The 16,691-nt window shown below is 38.1% G+C and overlaps 1 protein-coding gene across 4 annotated transcripts in view; it reads right to left on the minus strand.

The window, feature by feature from the left end:
- Positions 1–221: 221 nt before the first annotated feature.
- SATB1 (SATB homeobox 1) overlaps positions 222–16,691 on the minus strand; it is a 106,021-nt gene continuing 89,551 nt past the window's right edge. For 2 of the 4 annotated variants that reach the window (XM_049628861.1, XM_049628860.1), the window contains exons 10-11: positions 9,665–9,868; positions 222–7,286 (exon numbers count right to left, since the gene is read on the minus strand). In XM_049628861.1, coding sequence (XP_049484818.1) covers positions 6,783–7,286; positions 9,665–9,868 — 708 coding nt within the window. In that variant the 3' untranslated portion in view covers positions 222–6,782. Of the gene's footprint in view, positions 7,287–8,354; positions 9,083–9,664; positions 9,869–16,691 lie in introns of those variants that run through there. The other 2 variants (XM_049628862.1, XM_049628863.1) reach the window with 2 other exon arrangements.

Consider the following 16,691-nt stretch of genomic DNA (forward strand, 5'->3'; position numbering starts at 1 on the left):
CCATGATATTGCAGTACATATAGAAGTCTTCAGCTAATTCTTTTTGTAATAAGATGGGATACAGAAAGACACACAAATACAAAAATGTCATATTTCAGCAGAACCATGAGATGCTATAGGCTAACAAAAGTCTCTTTACATGTGTCCATTTATTTTTTCTTTCCTTCTTTTTTTTTAAATGTTTATTTATTTTTGAGACAGAGAGAGACAGAGCATGAACGGGGGAGGAGCAGAGAGAGAGAGGGAGACACAGAATCCGAAGCAGGCTCCAGGCTCTGAGCTGTCAGCGCAGAGCCCGACACAGGGCTCGAGCTCCCGGACCATGAGATAGTGACCTGAGCCAAAGTCGGACGCTTAACCAACTGAGCCACCCAGGGGCCCCTACATGTGTCCATTTAAAAAGCCCCACTAAAAGGATTGTCCATGGGATATGGGTCTCATTCCTTATTATGTGTCCAATATTTCTTCCAAATTATCTGATCTCATTCATTCACAAACCAAACATAGATTTCCATGTCAGGATTGGAGTAATACAGACACAGGATAGTGAATTTACTTGCTCTCATACAGTTGATTATAACTATAGTTTAAACATTGTATGAAAAACTGTAGCTAGATAGACAGAAAGTTCTACTGATGTTCGATGTGGTGTTTCCTCTCTATATTACAATTTTTTTCTTAAGTGTTCAATAGAATAGCTTATTTTCAGAATCATCCTGACGCAGTCTGACATTTGAGGGATTTGATTTTATTTGATGCATTACTCTTTTTAAAAAATAGGATAGATGCCAGATGCCTCTATGAACTTACATTTATAGCATAAGTCTACTGGACTCTACCAATTGGAATTAATTGTGAATTAATTTAATGTAGTTTGAGATGCAGGAATGATCGACTGCAATTAACTTTTTATTATGTTATTTCTGGTTCTTGAAACGGTAGCCCCCAATTTAGAGATTTTTTTTTCTCCCCAGGCTTAGATTTCTGTCCTTTTTAGTGTAGCCTTCATGGGCACCTTGCAAATAGGTTACCTCACTATTTTTCAGGTCTACTGTGGTAGCCACTTCTTCATTTCTCTGCTTCTCACCTGTGTCTGTCTATTTATTTGTGTATAAGATGTCAAAGGAAAATGAAAAGTAACACCTCAAAATACCACCTTGAAAAAGAAGATGCCAACAAATTCTTTTCTGCACCTGAAGCTTTTAATTCTTTAATCCACTATGGAATGTTGCTTAATTACATATTTTATTATGCATAACTGAAAATTATGTACTTTAGTTTCAACAATGATATGAAAGCACGTATTGTTTATAAATAAAGAGAGGCTGGTTTGTCCCTTTTTTTCTTATGTTACAAATATTTGTGGAATTCTCACAGGCTCTCCTTCTAAAATTGGCTTTTTGAGAATTCCCAGAGAGTTCCGAGGAAAACTTCATTTTTTTCTCCAGAAATCAGAAAATTCATTACTTTGTAAAAAGTGAGATGATGCCAGAACATCATTATGGGAAAAAGCCATTGAACAGTTTGAATATTTTTATCAAAATTTCATCTCTAATTTTAATGAGTTTCACAATGTCCTTATTGGGAAAATGTTACAGTGGTTGACCTGGGGATGAATCGTCAGGGGTTCATTACATTATTTATTCTATTTTTTCGTGTATATTTTACATTCCTATAAGCTGTATGTTTTTTTAGAAAAAAATATTTTCTCTATATGGCTCTTACACCAGGACAGCAGAGTTTGGAGGTTAACATCTCACACATTTGATTTCAAATACTTAGTGATAGACTTTTTCATATTAACAAAATACATGCTACATTATATTTCTGAAATTTTTGAATTGCAACTAATGTTTCTACATTTTCTGCATTTGGAGAAGCTTTTATAAAGGAGAAGATAGAGATAGAAATGCATAGATGGAAGGCTTGGGTTTGAAACCAACGTGGCCACTTAGATGGACAAATGAGTTACCCTAGTTGAGTTTCCTCTCCCTGGTTTTTGAAGTGGGACTTTTCAGAGCCTGCCGGAAGTGTCTCAGAGTGGGATGGAGGTATGTTTGCGGCAGTACCTTATATAACGAAGCATTTTACAAATGTTGCTATTTTCATCTTAAGCATATCTGTGTGTGCGGTCAGTGAGGGGCCCTGGGAACACAGGAAGGCTTTGAAAGAGACCTGGTAACATTTGGAAAGTAAAATCAGAAACAAAGGCAGAGTAGGTGACACCCGTCTCGGCAGTAAGATGCTATCGGACAGGTTTGTGCTCTGGACAAATGCTCATTCTGCATCACACTGCCACAGACTCGAGTTAGCAGACATTAAATATTCGGACCTTCTCAACATCCTCATTTATAACAGGTACTGTTTGTTCTTTTGTGAGTGGAAAATCAGAGCAGCACACGGGACGTCGTTTCTTTTGGGGGCGTAAAGACACGAATTAGATCCTGTCACTGTAATGAAGACTTAACTACCATAGAGAGCAAATAATACCAGTGCAAGAAATTCAACTAATAGTACAGAAATAATGTTCAAGATTTAATTTAGTGCAAAATAGGTCACTTTAGAGTTTATGTTTACTTTGCAAGGCAACAAGTATAAGGTACTCTTTTACTGTATTCCCTCATCAACCATTGCCAGAGACCGGGGGGCCCAGGTCACGTGCTTTTGATCACAATAAGGCTATTAGCAGTTGAAAATAGTTGACAGAAGGTGACTTAATACACAACCTCGGTGTAAGGCAAGAAGCCATAATGGAATTTTAGTGGAATTATCTTGATAAAATTAAATTTGGAGATACATGATTCATAGAAGTAGGGTAATGTAAGAAAGGCTTAATTAAAAATGTTGCTCATCTTTTAAACATTAATTCCAAACTACTTTTATTTAACATTTGGTATTGTTAAACAGGTAATAGTATTCTGGACATACACCTTTCACCACATCTCTTTATTAAGGGTACTTTATATTTTATCAAAAATGTGCAGGTTAATAGATTGTAATTTAACCTCTGTTGCAAGACATGCAAGTATTTAGTATTTACATTGAAAGGATTGCCTTGGAAGAAACACTGAATCCGTAATATGCCCCCTTTAAAAGTCCAAAATATTTACTTGTAAGATAAGCTCCAGTATCAGTTATCTTCTGATACTTTAAATGTGATAAATGTTTCTGGACCTTCGTTGGTTTCCACACTATCATGCAGATTTTTGGCTTGCTTTGGCAAGACAGTCCTATTTGGGGGGCTATATAATAGGGTATACACATTTTGCTCCTTTTGAAAATATCACCAGGCAGTTCAGAATACCTCATTTATTGATAATATTGTGACAATCAAGGACCTTAATATTAGCTGATGGTAACAATAGGGAAAAGGGCAGAATTTAATAGTGGAATGTATGGGATTGTCAGTTTTACTCAATGTTGAATCATTTTGAAAATGTTTTCTACTCAAGCTATATATTTTAGATAAGCACAGTTAGATATAGATATCACTACTTGGAAAAAAAAAACACTTCTTTTAAGCTCAGAATTCCTTAGGACTAAATGTTAATCAATACACATTTTATACATAATATGTACAGACTTTTTAACCAAGTGCCATACAACTAGGGCACAGATATTAGTTACCTTGGTTTTCAAAGGTTATGTGTCAACTCTGCATATTACGTGCCAAGGAGATACTGTCAACATTATTTTTTGCATAATGTGCAAGTATTATATGGCCACAGAGTGTAATACAAATTAGTGGCAAAGTGCTGAGGGAAGGAATCCATGACAGATTCAGATGCACAAGGTTGAATATTACCTGCAAACTACCTGACTCTGCTAAGGTCTTAACAGCACAAAACGCTATGTCATGCCCAGCTTTTAAAAGTTTCTGAAATACTTGGACACAATGAAGCTTGTTCAAGGAGTTTTTACCATAGCCACCTGTAGTAAGAGGACTGGTATTAACAATAAAAAACATCAGGGGAGCAATGTGGAAGATCACCCAAACGAATCATTGTCACATTGTGCCATCTTCCCTGGAAACAATTTTGCTCACTCCATCATGACCATCACTCTCTTTTAATATGTGCTTTTATTTTAATTTTTGGCTTAAAAGATCATATTAGTACGATTATGCTGCTTACGTTAAAGGGTCTGAGACTTTCATTAGTATCGTATTGATTTCTTACACACACTCATCAATTCTTTCAAAATGTTATTTCAAAAGAAATGAGGTTACTGTGAATGGCGAAATCGTATTTGCAACCCAATTTTTCGTTCTAAAGAAATTAAATTTCTGGCACCTTATATTCTGTTGGGCTGGTTAAAAAAATAAAAGTCTACTCTTTGCTCTACCTTTCTCCCCTAAACTCAGAGGAGAAAAAGCAGGAGAAAGGAATTTGTAAAAAACTTTATGGCATACTCGTTTCTATGTATTCCTTTTTTAAATACATGAAATCTAGCTTCTATTTTATTAATTCAAATGTCGTTTGCTCAAGTGATTTTCTGAACTCTACGCAAGAAATGTTTAAAAGTTGTCTTCTCATTTAATAAAAAGAACTGAAAACTTTTTCAATACAATTTTAAGTTACAGCAAACCAGCTGCCTTCGTAGTTCAGCTGTGCTTCAAAAGTAAATAGTACTTTTACGGCTGAATTGGGAGTCTTCAATGATGCCATTTTAGTTCCTTAAGTAAAAGTTCAACATTAAAGCAGCCCAGTTGCGTACCACTGAGCTCATCAGGGCCTGGAAAAACGTTAGGCATGAAGAGATCGGACAATTTCAGAACCAACCATCAAGGAACCCAGACAGATACCCCTATCAGCATCTAGGAAACCTTAAAAAGCAGCAAAAGATAAAGTGAATACAAACAAAATACTAACAATCAAAAACCGCAACGCTGGCCTCAATCCCTTCCACGACCATGATTAGCACATCTCATTCTAGATCTTGGAGTTTACAGAGCTTTATGTTGCGAGAGTTCAGAAGACTGTGTTTAAGATCCAGGTGTGTTATTCTTATTTTCTTCATTTAGTTCCTATACTTATGACATACACAACCAAATGAGCTCCGAGTTAACTCATATTCCACTTAGAACTTCAAAAAAATACATTGCTTACTGTGAGGTTTTTATACAGAAGGTCCATTTTTTCCCTACTTACTTTGTTACTGGTAAAGGCCTTTAAAATATTTATACATTAGCTTAAAAAAAGCGTTGCCATAATCAAATATTGTGAACTAAATGCAGACGAATTCATTCTAAGTGCATAACTCCTAGAGACTAGATTTATGTTTTCGTTGGCAGGTCTTCCGACCATCCTGCTCTCTCTGTTTGTTAGGCAAAATGTTAAGCAAAAACAGGCTATGGTCTTTGTTGTTAAACTTAAAAAAATGACCACGTCTGTGACTGAAATTTACAGTGTTTCAAGTGACTTTTCAGTTGCTCTTTATAAAATCGGTAAAATATCCTCAAGAAAGTATCAACATGCACCTAACTGAGAGGGCCATCTTTGACTCTTTCAAGTTACTTCACATAAGCAGACAAACCCTACCATGTCATACCATACAAACAATTTTAATTGTGTAGTTACAGTCAATAACCACTCCTAATCAGAACATTTCTGCATAAAGAAAATTGTGATACACTTATAAAAACAGCCAGCTGTAACAAAATAGCTGGTGTTTTCATAGCCATAAACTCATAAAAAAGAAATACACCTTTATACAGAAATTTTATACAGATGTAGCTTTAAAATTGATTGTAAACCAAAGGAAGACACATTGCAAACATCCATTATTTTCACATTAATTGCATAATTTTCTAAGGTGATCTATTAGTTTTATTTACCTAAGCTTATTTGCATGATAGTAAAAATTGCATACAACAATAAGAGTGAAGCTTATAGTATGAATTGCTTGGATAACATAGAGCACTTTTTATAGGCAACTGTGTAAAGCACATTTTCTCTATTTAAAACTTTTAAGACACTTTGTTTTACTGCCCATCAAAATACATTTATAAATAGAAAAGAATCAGTATGGTAACAAGAGAAGCAATATTACATTTAACGGAAACTTCCAAAAAATTAATTACAACATGATGCTGCAGGATCTACAAATAAATAATGAGGACTAAATTGTGTTTCACATTTTCTTTTCATTTTTTAAAAAATCATGTAACAATGAGAATGAAAAAAATTACAGTGAACTTTTATTTCCAAAATAAAAACAAATTTGAATTACGGCAGTGCCATATAATACAAGGCATTTGTTGGCATATGTCATCTTTAAACTGCATTCCACAGTCTATAGTTCTTTTGTAACATACAATAGAGTAACAAACTCTTTTTTTTTCTTTTTTTAAAATAAGGGGCGAGTTTCCAAAGATCAGTGTGGAGTGTTACAGAAATAATTAAAGGAAGGAAATAATAATCACAGAAGTTATAATGCTTGTTTGAGGCTCCAGAATAATTTTTTTTTTTAAAAAAAAAAGATATCACTGGTATCATGCTTACGGGTATGCACCTCGATGCGTCCCGTGAACACAAATTTTAATTTTAAATACCAAACAATCCTCGATGCTTCACCTGGGGCTGCCAAGCAGTTTGTAAAACAGAGTAAAACATTTAGTGCAGTCTGTATTATCCTTTCTCAACTTTCCTGTTTGTGCAAGTTTCTGAAGATTCATTGGCCAAACAATGAACAACAAAGGTTTTCTGAGAGAATACAAGGTGGACTTCTCATGTCGTTAGTAAATACCAGTGGCACTGTTGAATGAAAATAATACTTTGATCTCAGTCTTTCAAGTCAGTGTTAATGTCTGTGTTTCCTTCCACCGACAGCTCTTCTTCTAGCTTCACCGAGAAAAGGGTGTTAGCATTTTTGTCTTGGGCACTCTCTTCCAAATCCTTAAGCAACTCCTCTTCCTTGTATTCGGCCACATCCACCTCTAAGCCGGAGTTGTCCTTCAGTTTGCCGTGGTGCTTGAGATAATACCGCTGGTTCTGAAAGAACTTGATGATGGTGTACTTGGGAAGGTCAAGTTGCGCGGACAGAGTCTGGATGGCCTCTTCGTCCGGGTACAGGCCCACGTCTTGGATGAAACTCTGGAGGATGCCCAGGGCTTCCACGGAAATTTTCGTCCGCGGCCGGGTCTTCTGCCGGTTCTCGTCCTCGGCCTCTGCGGGCGAGGCCACCGTGGGCTGCCGCGGGGGGAGCCGGGGGCCGGCCGGCTGCTGCACCTGCGCCTGCGGGGGTGGCGGCGCCGGCTGCTGCTGCGCCTGCGCCTGCGGCTGCTGCTGCAAAGAACAAGCGGACAGTCAGAGCTCTGCCTTCTCCCCAGGCGGGCGCGCGAAGCCATCTGGGAGGAGGTAGGTGGCTCGGAATCCCACCCGTAGCTTCTCCGAGGGGGACAAGATTCAGGACAAAAAGGGAGGCCGGCTAGATGGCCCACGCCATCAGGGGAAGAAGTCAAAATGATAAACACCGGGAGGGGAGGCGTTACTAGGATTTTGGAGGCAGCCGCTGGGCTGCATTATCGGAGGTCAGTGGAGCCTCCCTGCCCTTCATTTTCTGTCTGGCTCACGGAAGTGAAAAGTCAGCGCGCTGAAAATACGGGCCATGAACTTCACCAGAAGGATAGGCATCAAAGACGAAGACAGCAAAGCAAATTATGATGTAAATAATGAACAAAGATTTAAAACGAAGATTGAGGAGTAAGGATTTCAAAGGCATTTTAGAAAGGAGAGCTACAGAGCCTGGGGAAAGAAATGTGTGTTTTGCCTCATTTCATCCATGGCTAAAACATGGAGCAAGAACGGAAAGTCTTATTTAAATTCCAAATAAAATAGATAAACGTCTGCTCTTTTTCAGCACTATCCCCTAAGACTCCGAGGATTTTTGGGATTCTCACTTTTGTGAGTTTCCTACCAGTCAGTTCCGATTTAATACACGCACAATTACTTACCAAATTGCACTAGGCTGACACTGCAAGTTTTTTTTTTTTCCTACGGAAAAATAAAGGTTTGATCCACCATACAACGGCTAGCAAATTGTTTTGTCTATAGTAAACTGAGATGTGATTAGGATTTAAATTTAGTGTATACAGACACTTTTTCGTAATTAGTGTCTGTATATGTGCTGTAATTTCCATACACAATTATACATAACAAATGTGTGACACATGCACATACTGTATACTCTATATCCATAATTCTTATCATCAAAGCAAATCAACCTGAGTAAGCCGCGAAATATTAGAACGTTTATACCGTGCCTAAGCATTTCCTTTTATCCCCCTAAGAAACAATTTTATTAAAAACAATTTACATTTTCAAACAAGTACTATTTTTATTACTTAACATACACCTTTCTTTTTTTTTTTTTTTTGTTTTTGCTAAACAGTAAGTTTTTCAGGCTTTCATGATTATTTTAGTGCTTGATATCCTAAGGGATTCTCTTTTCCAATTTATCTTTAATACACACTCAAGGATTTTTTTTCCTAGTGGATGGATAGCCCTATTATTGTTTTCAGCTGTGTGTGTCTGTGTGTGTGTGTACACACACACACAGACACACACACACACACACACACACACACACACATTCTCCACAGCAATACCAAGAAATAATGCAGGTGATTCAACAAAGACAGAATTTTAGGACTCTGCAAAGCAATGGCATTTTCTCTTATATGGGAAAGCTAAAAATATCCCCTTAGATTTAACAGAAATACATCATACAAATCAAGGCCATAAGGCACCAACAAACTACATGATCGTAGAGCCTCCCAATCTAAACTCACAGGGGCGTTCCCTCAGTGGATGAATGGAGACCAGTCCCATGACCAGCTCAGCACACGGCTGAATCTGGGGCACAGTGGTCTTTGGCTACCACCATGGTTAGTATGTCCTTTGCAAGTCTGAAAATCCAGACCAAGGGAGAGCAGGTCTTCACGCCACCCCCTCTCGCTGGCATAGGTTAACTTGTGCCCGCTCACCTGAGGAGCAGCACCGAGCCATGGTGCAGGGGTCAGCAGGCCTGGTAAGAAAACGCCTCTAGACTCTCCTTTCCCAAGGGTGGTGGGAGAGGGGCTCTAAAGGAAAGACAAACAGACGTGACTCACCCCTAACCTGTGTTCTGTGAGGGTGTGGGGAGACAGCTACAAGGTGAAGGAAGGGCCAAGGAGTCAGAAGCAAGATTCCAATTAGGTTTCCCTCCCCTCCTCATCCTGGACAGCACCCAAGGAGGTATAACGTTGTGATTGCACAGACCTCCTCTACAGAAAATCCCTTTCCTAAAGGGCAGTGTTGTTAGTCATTAGAAAAACAGTGGGTTTTTTTTTTTTAGATTCTGATTTTCAAAACACAAAAACAAAATTTGAGCTCTCACACACAAAACCACCCAATTCGAACAAAAACACACTTGCCAAACAAGTGTTAGAAAGGGGGTTCCTGCCACTTTGTGGGTGGGGAGATGAGGGAAGAGGAACACAATACACATGTTGGAAAAAGTGTGTTAATTTCCCTTTACTCCCCTGAGCAAGATGGCAGCGTATTGTTATCTCTTGCTAAAGCCTATGTTTAGACTGGCGGGAAGAAGAGAAACGCTAATTTCCCTGCTAAGTGTAAAGCTCTATTTACTTAGTGCTATATTGAATTGGCCAAGGTAAACGAACCTGAATCTGCTCTGCTGGAACATGGATAATGTGGGGCGGCCTGTCGCCATGGTGATGCACCGCGTTGCTCTCCTGTTCATAAATGGCATCACGTTCTGGCTGAGGAAGACTGAGGAACCTTCGGATCATGGAGAGGTTCTCCCACAGAGTCCTGTTTTCTGGAGAGGGATCTTCTTTCCAGCGTAACAGCTCACACAACCACCCCTTGGAGACAAGGGCATAATAGGTCAGTTCATGCCTGTGGGGGGGCTGGTATGTTCCATTAAGAGCTAAAAAGAAAAGACCCTGTGAAGTTAACTTTTTTTTATAAGCTCAAAACACTCCAACCTGCTTAAAAAAATTTTTTTTTTAACCTGTTAAGAAAGAATAGCTGTACGTGTCAGGGAGGCAGGCTCTGTTTCTAATAAATGTTCAGATTTGCATCTCAAAGGAGGGTCATATTTTTTAGATTCCAAGGGCAAGACACATTTACCACGGACTTTGCAATATGTGAAACATGAGAAGAGCCAGGATGAGTGTGCTTCTAGTCGTGCCTAACTTTCTTGTCTGATGAGTGGCAGTCTGAGATCCTGAAGGTATTTAAGAGATAGGGCAGATTTTTGGAATAGTTTTTTTCTAAAAGGATTCCTCAAGTTTATACTTCTTGTATTAGGAAGGAAACTACGTGTAAATATTTGTGTGTGTGTGTGTGTGTGTGTGTGTGTGTGTGTGTGAGAGAGAGAGAGAGAGAGACAGAGAGACCGAGAGACAGACAGAGAGAGAGAAAACAGACATGTGCAGTAGTGTGAGTGAGAACGTTGTCTAGTGTAAGCGTAATGCTCAGAATGGGCATTAGAAGAATTCTCCCAGAAACAACTTTCCAGAAAAACATCTCAGGGCCTGTTTTTTTCTGCCCACTGCAGTGTGCAATATATGATTCATCAGGCAAGAATTTTAATAGATTTCCTAGGCTGAGAGAAGGAAATGTCCAATGAATGCCCAAACCCGAACCTCTCTGATGCCTCCCCAAGGGTCCCATGTTTGATCCTCAGATTATCTGTCAAAAACTGAGTGGTCCAACAGAGGACCCTGTCTAACATCTTCTAATCACCATTCCGAACGTTCTTCATTTTGGCTGCCATGATGGACACTAAGCAATGGGGTGGCGAGAGGGAGCGTGTGTCCCACCCAAACCCCTTCACCAGCAAGGCAACCACCTGCAGCTGCCGTGCTGCCTGCTAACAGCTCAGAGCCACATCCTTCTCTGGGGCGATGTCTGGAGTCATCTCGCCTGGAGATGCCTGGACAGTTCCTCCACGTCCTCACTGACCCCCTCACCCTGGGGTGGCCAGTGACTGGCTGACCCAGTGGTACAACGTTCCTGTCCTCTTCCCCTCAAGGGACCACTCACTCAACCCTTCAATTTACTCAACAGAGATGGCCCTCCCCATTCTTCTTACTCCCTTCCCCCATCAATACAGACCACCTGAGACCATACTTCTTACCGGACCCCTACCTCTTCTCTATCCTCCCTCACTCCTTCTAGGTCTCTCATAAAAGCCTAGACACTTGATTCCTGTCTTAGGCTCTGCTTTAGGGACTTGACCGAAGATGAAGGGATTTCTTGGAAATGCCAACTAAATTAGTTCGATGGGAGTGGAAAAAGCACAATTTCTTTATCATCTGCGTTTTAGAACCGGCCAACGAAAGTTTTTTTGGTGTATTGCTGCTGTTGTTGTACGGGGTGAGACCAGGGAATGGTATGACTTTTCTCCATTCGTCCCATACTGAACTACCGGAGAAAATTCCCCTTCCCCTTCTAACTGCAACATACAGCGAAAAGAAACAAGGCCCATTCTGCCCCAAATGGCTTACGTGAGAGAATTTAAAAGAAAAGATGGAGAGCTGCTAACATTAGCTTCCCAAGACCCACCTACTAACCAGCCAAGGGTGAGTGACTGTTGCTAAACCTCATGAGATCTATTTTTTTCTAAGACATTTGTTTCTCTACTCAACAGGTCTCTTAATTAAACAAATACGTACAAGGAGATGGTCACGCAATCATGCACTCATTCAGTGCCACTGAATGCATAATTCAAGGCTGAGAGAGCAGGCAGTAAACTGAAGATTTACCGGCAAGAATATTAGTGAAAAAAAGTAATAATTGTGATGAGCATGTCACTGAATGTGCTTCTTTCCTAACCATGGCGATTCTACGTTTATTTCCAGGAAAATATGATGATGTGTCATATTTTCGCTCTATAGGAGTATAACATTAACTCTCAAACTGTATTTGAGTATTTGAGACCCACTTGCACATGTGCCCTGGAGATGTTTATTTAGCTCTTATTGGCAAATATTTGCTATCTGGATTGAGCCATGAAAATATTTTATATTTTCCTACATCTCAGCTATTTCTTTATACTTTACCTCTAAGTTGGATGCTGTGCAGGTTTCAGATATATATCTTCCTGTAGGCTTGAATATTAACTATGGTTAAGATGGCTTTCCTCCTCCATTCTTCAGCTACGGCAATTGACAGGCCCCCATGCCTACACGGAGGAAACTACTGCAGTTCTATTTATCTTTCAAGATGTTAGAGGGCGCATTAAAAACAGAACAGAAAAGTTGGGATTTTGGGGGTTTTGTACTTAGCTGGTATTGTATATTGGCCCACTAAGTGCTAAGCATTGAGCAGCTAAGGTTTTGTTTTGTTTTTTTTTTAAGAACTAAATGCCTGTAACTAAAAATTGCTGAAAGTTAAATTAAGAATAATTCACATAAGAAAAGCTTCTTGGAGGGAGCTGAAACACTCCAATAATTTTTCCAATCCTTTAGAAAAACTTTTTAAAGTAACACAGAGATCAGTTAGCACTCGGATATATGTGAAAAAACATGTGGATCACAGATGTTCTTTGGAAAAGAAAATCATTAGTTCTTTTAAAATGGCTAATAATGATAGCTAATTCCTAAACAATCACACTCATGCTGGTTTAACAAATATTTCAGAAAAAGAGCCGTGACTCATTCGACAAATATTTTGCTCATATTGTCACTTCTGTGTCTCTACACTGATGAATGGATCCTTATTTTTATTAATTGCCCATGACTACCATAACATTTCCAGTAGTTTGCTATTAACCTCTGCCCTTAAATAATACTTCTAATTCCTTATCTAAAAATAATTTGATGAATTATAAGTTTGAAGCTTGTCTCTGCTAGCCTTTCAAGAGACATGATGATTTTAAGAGACTGAAATCAGATGCTTCTTAGAAAAATATTTAACGGTGCAGCTGGGAACTGTTAGTTCTACAAGGGTATTCCAAAAAGAAAAAAAAAAAAAATTAAAAAGGGGGAGTGCTTTTCTTGACGTGTCTCTCTCTTGGAAAATAACGGAAAACAGACATTTTGATACGCTAGTTCTTTGTCAGCAGAGACATTGGCTCATTCCCAATTTACACTGGCAAAAATAAGATTAATTTATTCTAATACTATTTAAATACCTTGGAATATTCTGACTACCTCAAATCCTATCGACTGAGACTCTATTAATGATGACAGTAATCTGATCTAGGTTTTTGCACAAAGTGACTAAAAAAGCCAAATGCTTTCTAATTCCCCAATACCTTTTTCTAGGTCACTTTTCCATAAGTGATACTATTAGAGCCAAGAAACTTGGTAAGACAAGCAACGTGTCAGAATATTACAATATCTGACAAATAATGATGATTCCCCTAAGCACTGTATGGGTTTTTAAGTGATAAATGTACAGATCTGCTTGGTAGAGGAGAGGCAAGGAATGAAATGCAGGACTTTGCTGCAAAATGTGAACATAATTACATTTTTAAGAGAGGTCTCTGGGACTTGAAATATTCTAAGACCACAGGCGGGAGTAGTGAGCTACTCCCCAAATCAAATTAGATCACAACTGTTCCGTACAGTAGGAAAGACAGGAGCGTAACAGCCTTAAAATAATAAGACCAATCCACGCTCAGAAAACTAAAATGGCACAAGGAACAACCTAAACTTTAAGTGTAGTCAATTTGCCAAGCAACATTACACTGCATATAAAGAGGGCAAAATATAAACAGTAGCCACATGTAAATAAATTAGTAATACTTTCAGGATGTTACTACTTTTCAAACTGACAAAGTTTAATTTGACACCTTCTGTTCTAAACCCTTTGTTTCCATTCAAAATCACGCCTTGAGCTGTTGCTATCAATCACAGCGCTCCCCCATTACTTAAAAAAACTGGCTTGAACCCTGAATAAGCTGAAAATGCCATGCAGATGAATTCTGAGATAATATGTTCAAACCTGTTATATACAACACAAATCCTGTAAAGTTATGTATTGTAAACCTACATTTATTGAGAACTAAAAGTCTTAAATCCATCTGCCACAAAGGAAATACTGTTATGTACTTTATAGTAACCAAGAACCATCTGCAAATGTCTTGCTACCGTAAGCAAGAAAACGGTGCAGAAGATGCTAAACCTAAGACCGCATGAAATAAATAACATTCTTCGGACGGGTTTTGGTGAGGGATCTATTAAAAAAAAAAAAAAAAAAAAAAAAAGTAAGATGGGGGAGGGGCGGGGAAGGAAAAGAGAAAATGCAGAATGACTGCCAAACCAGTACTGAAAAAAAGCAAAACAAACTCAATGACAACACAATGGCAATTTATTATGGTCCATGAAACACATGACTGTATGCTCATTTTAAAGGAAAAATTAGCAGTTCTAAACTCAATATTCTAATGATGTGCTTTACTGACAGAATCTTGTTGTACCACATTTAAATAAAAATCCTGGCACCCTCATCTCTCAGCTGCTAATTTCCAACCAAACTCGATCCCTGATTTCCACTCCACTCTTTTTAGAACAATTAATTCAAGTCAATTCACTTCGAACATCTGAACGGAGAAGGGTACACAATGATTTTAATTGAGTCAGAAAAGTAACCTCCTTTCCTGAATGAATTTATTGTACCTATACAGTCTCACAAACATAAAAAGAGAACCCTTACAGGGCCTGTTCTGTGACAGAGCTGGGAACACATAACACAACGAGCTTTCCAGGGGAAAATAGGCTTCAGTATTCTCTGAGGAAAAAAAAATCATTTAATGCAATATACAGATACGTATATGTTATTGTTATATGCATATACATTTTAAATCCTAGAGCTACAAGAAAAAAGAAGAAAGAAAATGACAATTCTTGCTGCAACTAAGAAGGAAAAATACATCTTAAAAAACGGAATGGTAATGTGAGTTCTAAAAAGCAAAACATTTTATAGTCTGTGTTTATTCCCCCTCACCCTCATCTTTTATGTGTTATTTGCAGGAGTATTTTGTTCCAATCTCTGGGGCATATAGTATAATAATATATGATATTAAAAGAAATCAATCTAAATAGGGACGTATTTGATACAAACATTTTAGTGGAAAGCATGAATTACATTTTAGCAAGTAGTAGGAACAAGGATTAAGTACATAATCCATTAAATAGTACTTCCAACACAAAAAATTCAGTATTGTAGACTAAACTACACCAGGCATTTTGAATGAGTACATTTTCAACAACAACTAACTATAAAGCTAGCAATTTATCATTCAGCAAATAATTTTCTACTTTTAAAAGAATCCGTAAGTGTTACTTATGCTAATGAAGACAGTTTTTAATCTGCCCACAAACATGCTAATAGAGGGCAATTTTTTTTTTTTATTTACAAAGCTGTCGGCACTCCAGGGTAATTTCATATCAATGTTCTATAAGCTGGGGGGAAAATGGGTTCTAATTGTCAGAGTTGCAGAATCTTTCACCTTTAGCATGAAGGTTTACAGATATCACAAAGACGCAAAGCGACCGATGGCGGCGTAAGCCATGCCTTTAACATTCCAGAAGGGTTCCATTTTCATACTTTTTATGCCTTTTACTACACTCTGCCTCAAATACAGTATTAACACATTATCACCTCTTTGGGGGCCTTACTGCAGACACAGGACCCAATGGAGGTAAAACCCCACGTCCAGATTGGAGGCCCGGATGCTTCACACACCAACTTCTACCCTTTTTCTTTTCCTCGAGAACAGTCGTAACACTTCAAACAGCGGGAAACAGAACAGTAGCAAAACAATATTGAAAGCATTTTAAATTATTTACTAGGTTAAGAGGGTGAAATGATACTTTAAATACATCAAATTTCATCGTCCAGGCCATTTTTTGGTGGCAAAGTGGTATTGATCTTTCCAAATGCTTAAAATTAACTATTTTCCAGAAGGTCATTATTTGATTAAAGGCATTAAAGTTGAGGGCAAGAAGCAGGGCACTTTTTCTTCTTCCCCATTCAAATCATCATGTAATTTAATAAAAACCATCCCATCATGTCCTGTAATAAAAACACTTATCTTAAGATACTGTTCTTTACCTAACATATTAACCTTTAAATGTTATGAAGTTCTTTAGAAGAAAAACCTTTGCTAAAGCAGATAATTCTATAACATAATGAGAGGCCCCCACCATTAACATTAATAAAGATACATGTTCTCCTCTATGGAATTAGTAGGAAATACATTAATCTTTCTCCCCAGTTTAATAACATCTACTTTGTGTTCTGTGAAGAAAATCTCAGCAGGCGCTGAGTAACTTTGCCTGCTACGTTAACATTGGTCTTATTAAAGAAAACACGGGAAATAAGTTTGAACGGAGACATACCAATAAATTTTCATGCTAAAAGTAGCACATTACTTCCACTGTATTTAAAGAGGGCTTTTAAAAAGAAACATATTTTAAATAGAATACCCGTGTGTATGTATTCCCCAAATATATTTATTTTCAAGGTATGGTTTCTGATACCTGTATTTGCTGAAAAGAAAAAAAAATCATGATATTTTAAAACTATTACTAGTTTTACACTTCTAAACTGACACCGTTGTAAACCCTCTCCAGGTTATTTAAGGGGCTCAGTATCTCAGCCAAAAATCTGGGTTTCCGTACTGTGGAAACAGGACATACAGTGGCTACTGGTCAATTTCTCCTGAGTAAA

Source organism: Panthera uncia, chromosome C2 (genome assembly GCF_023721935.1).
Source record: "Panthera uncia isolate 11264 chromosome C2, Puncia_PCG_1.0, whole genome shotgun sequence".
NCBI classification, from domain to species: domain Eukaryota; kingdom Metazoa; phylum Chordata; class Mammalia; order Carnivora; family Felidae; genus Panthera; species Panthera uncia.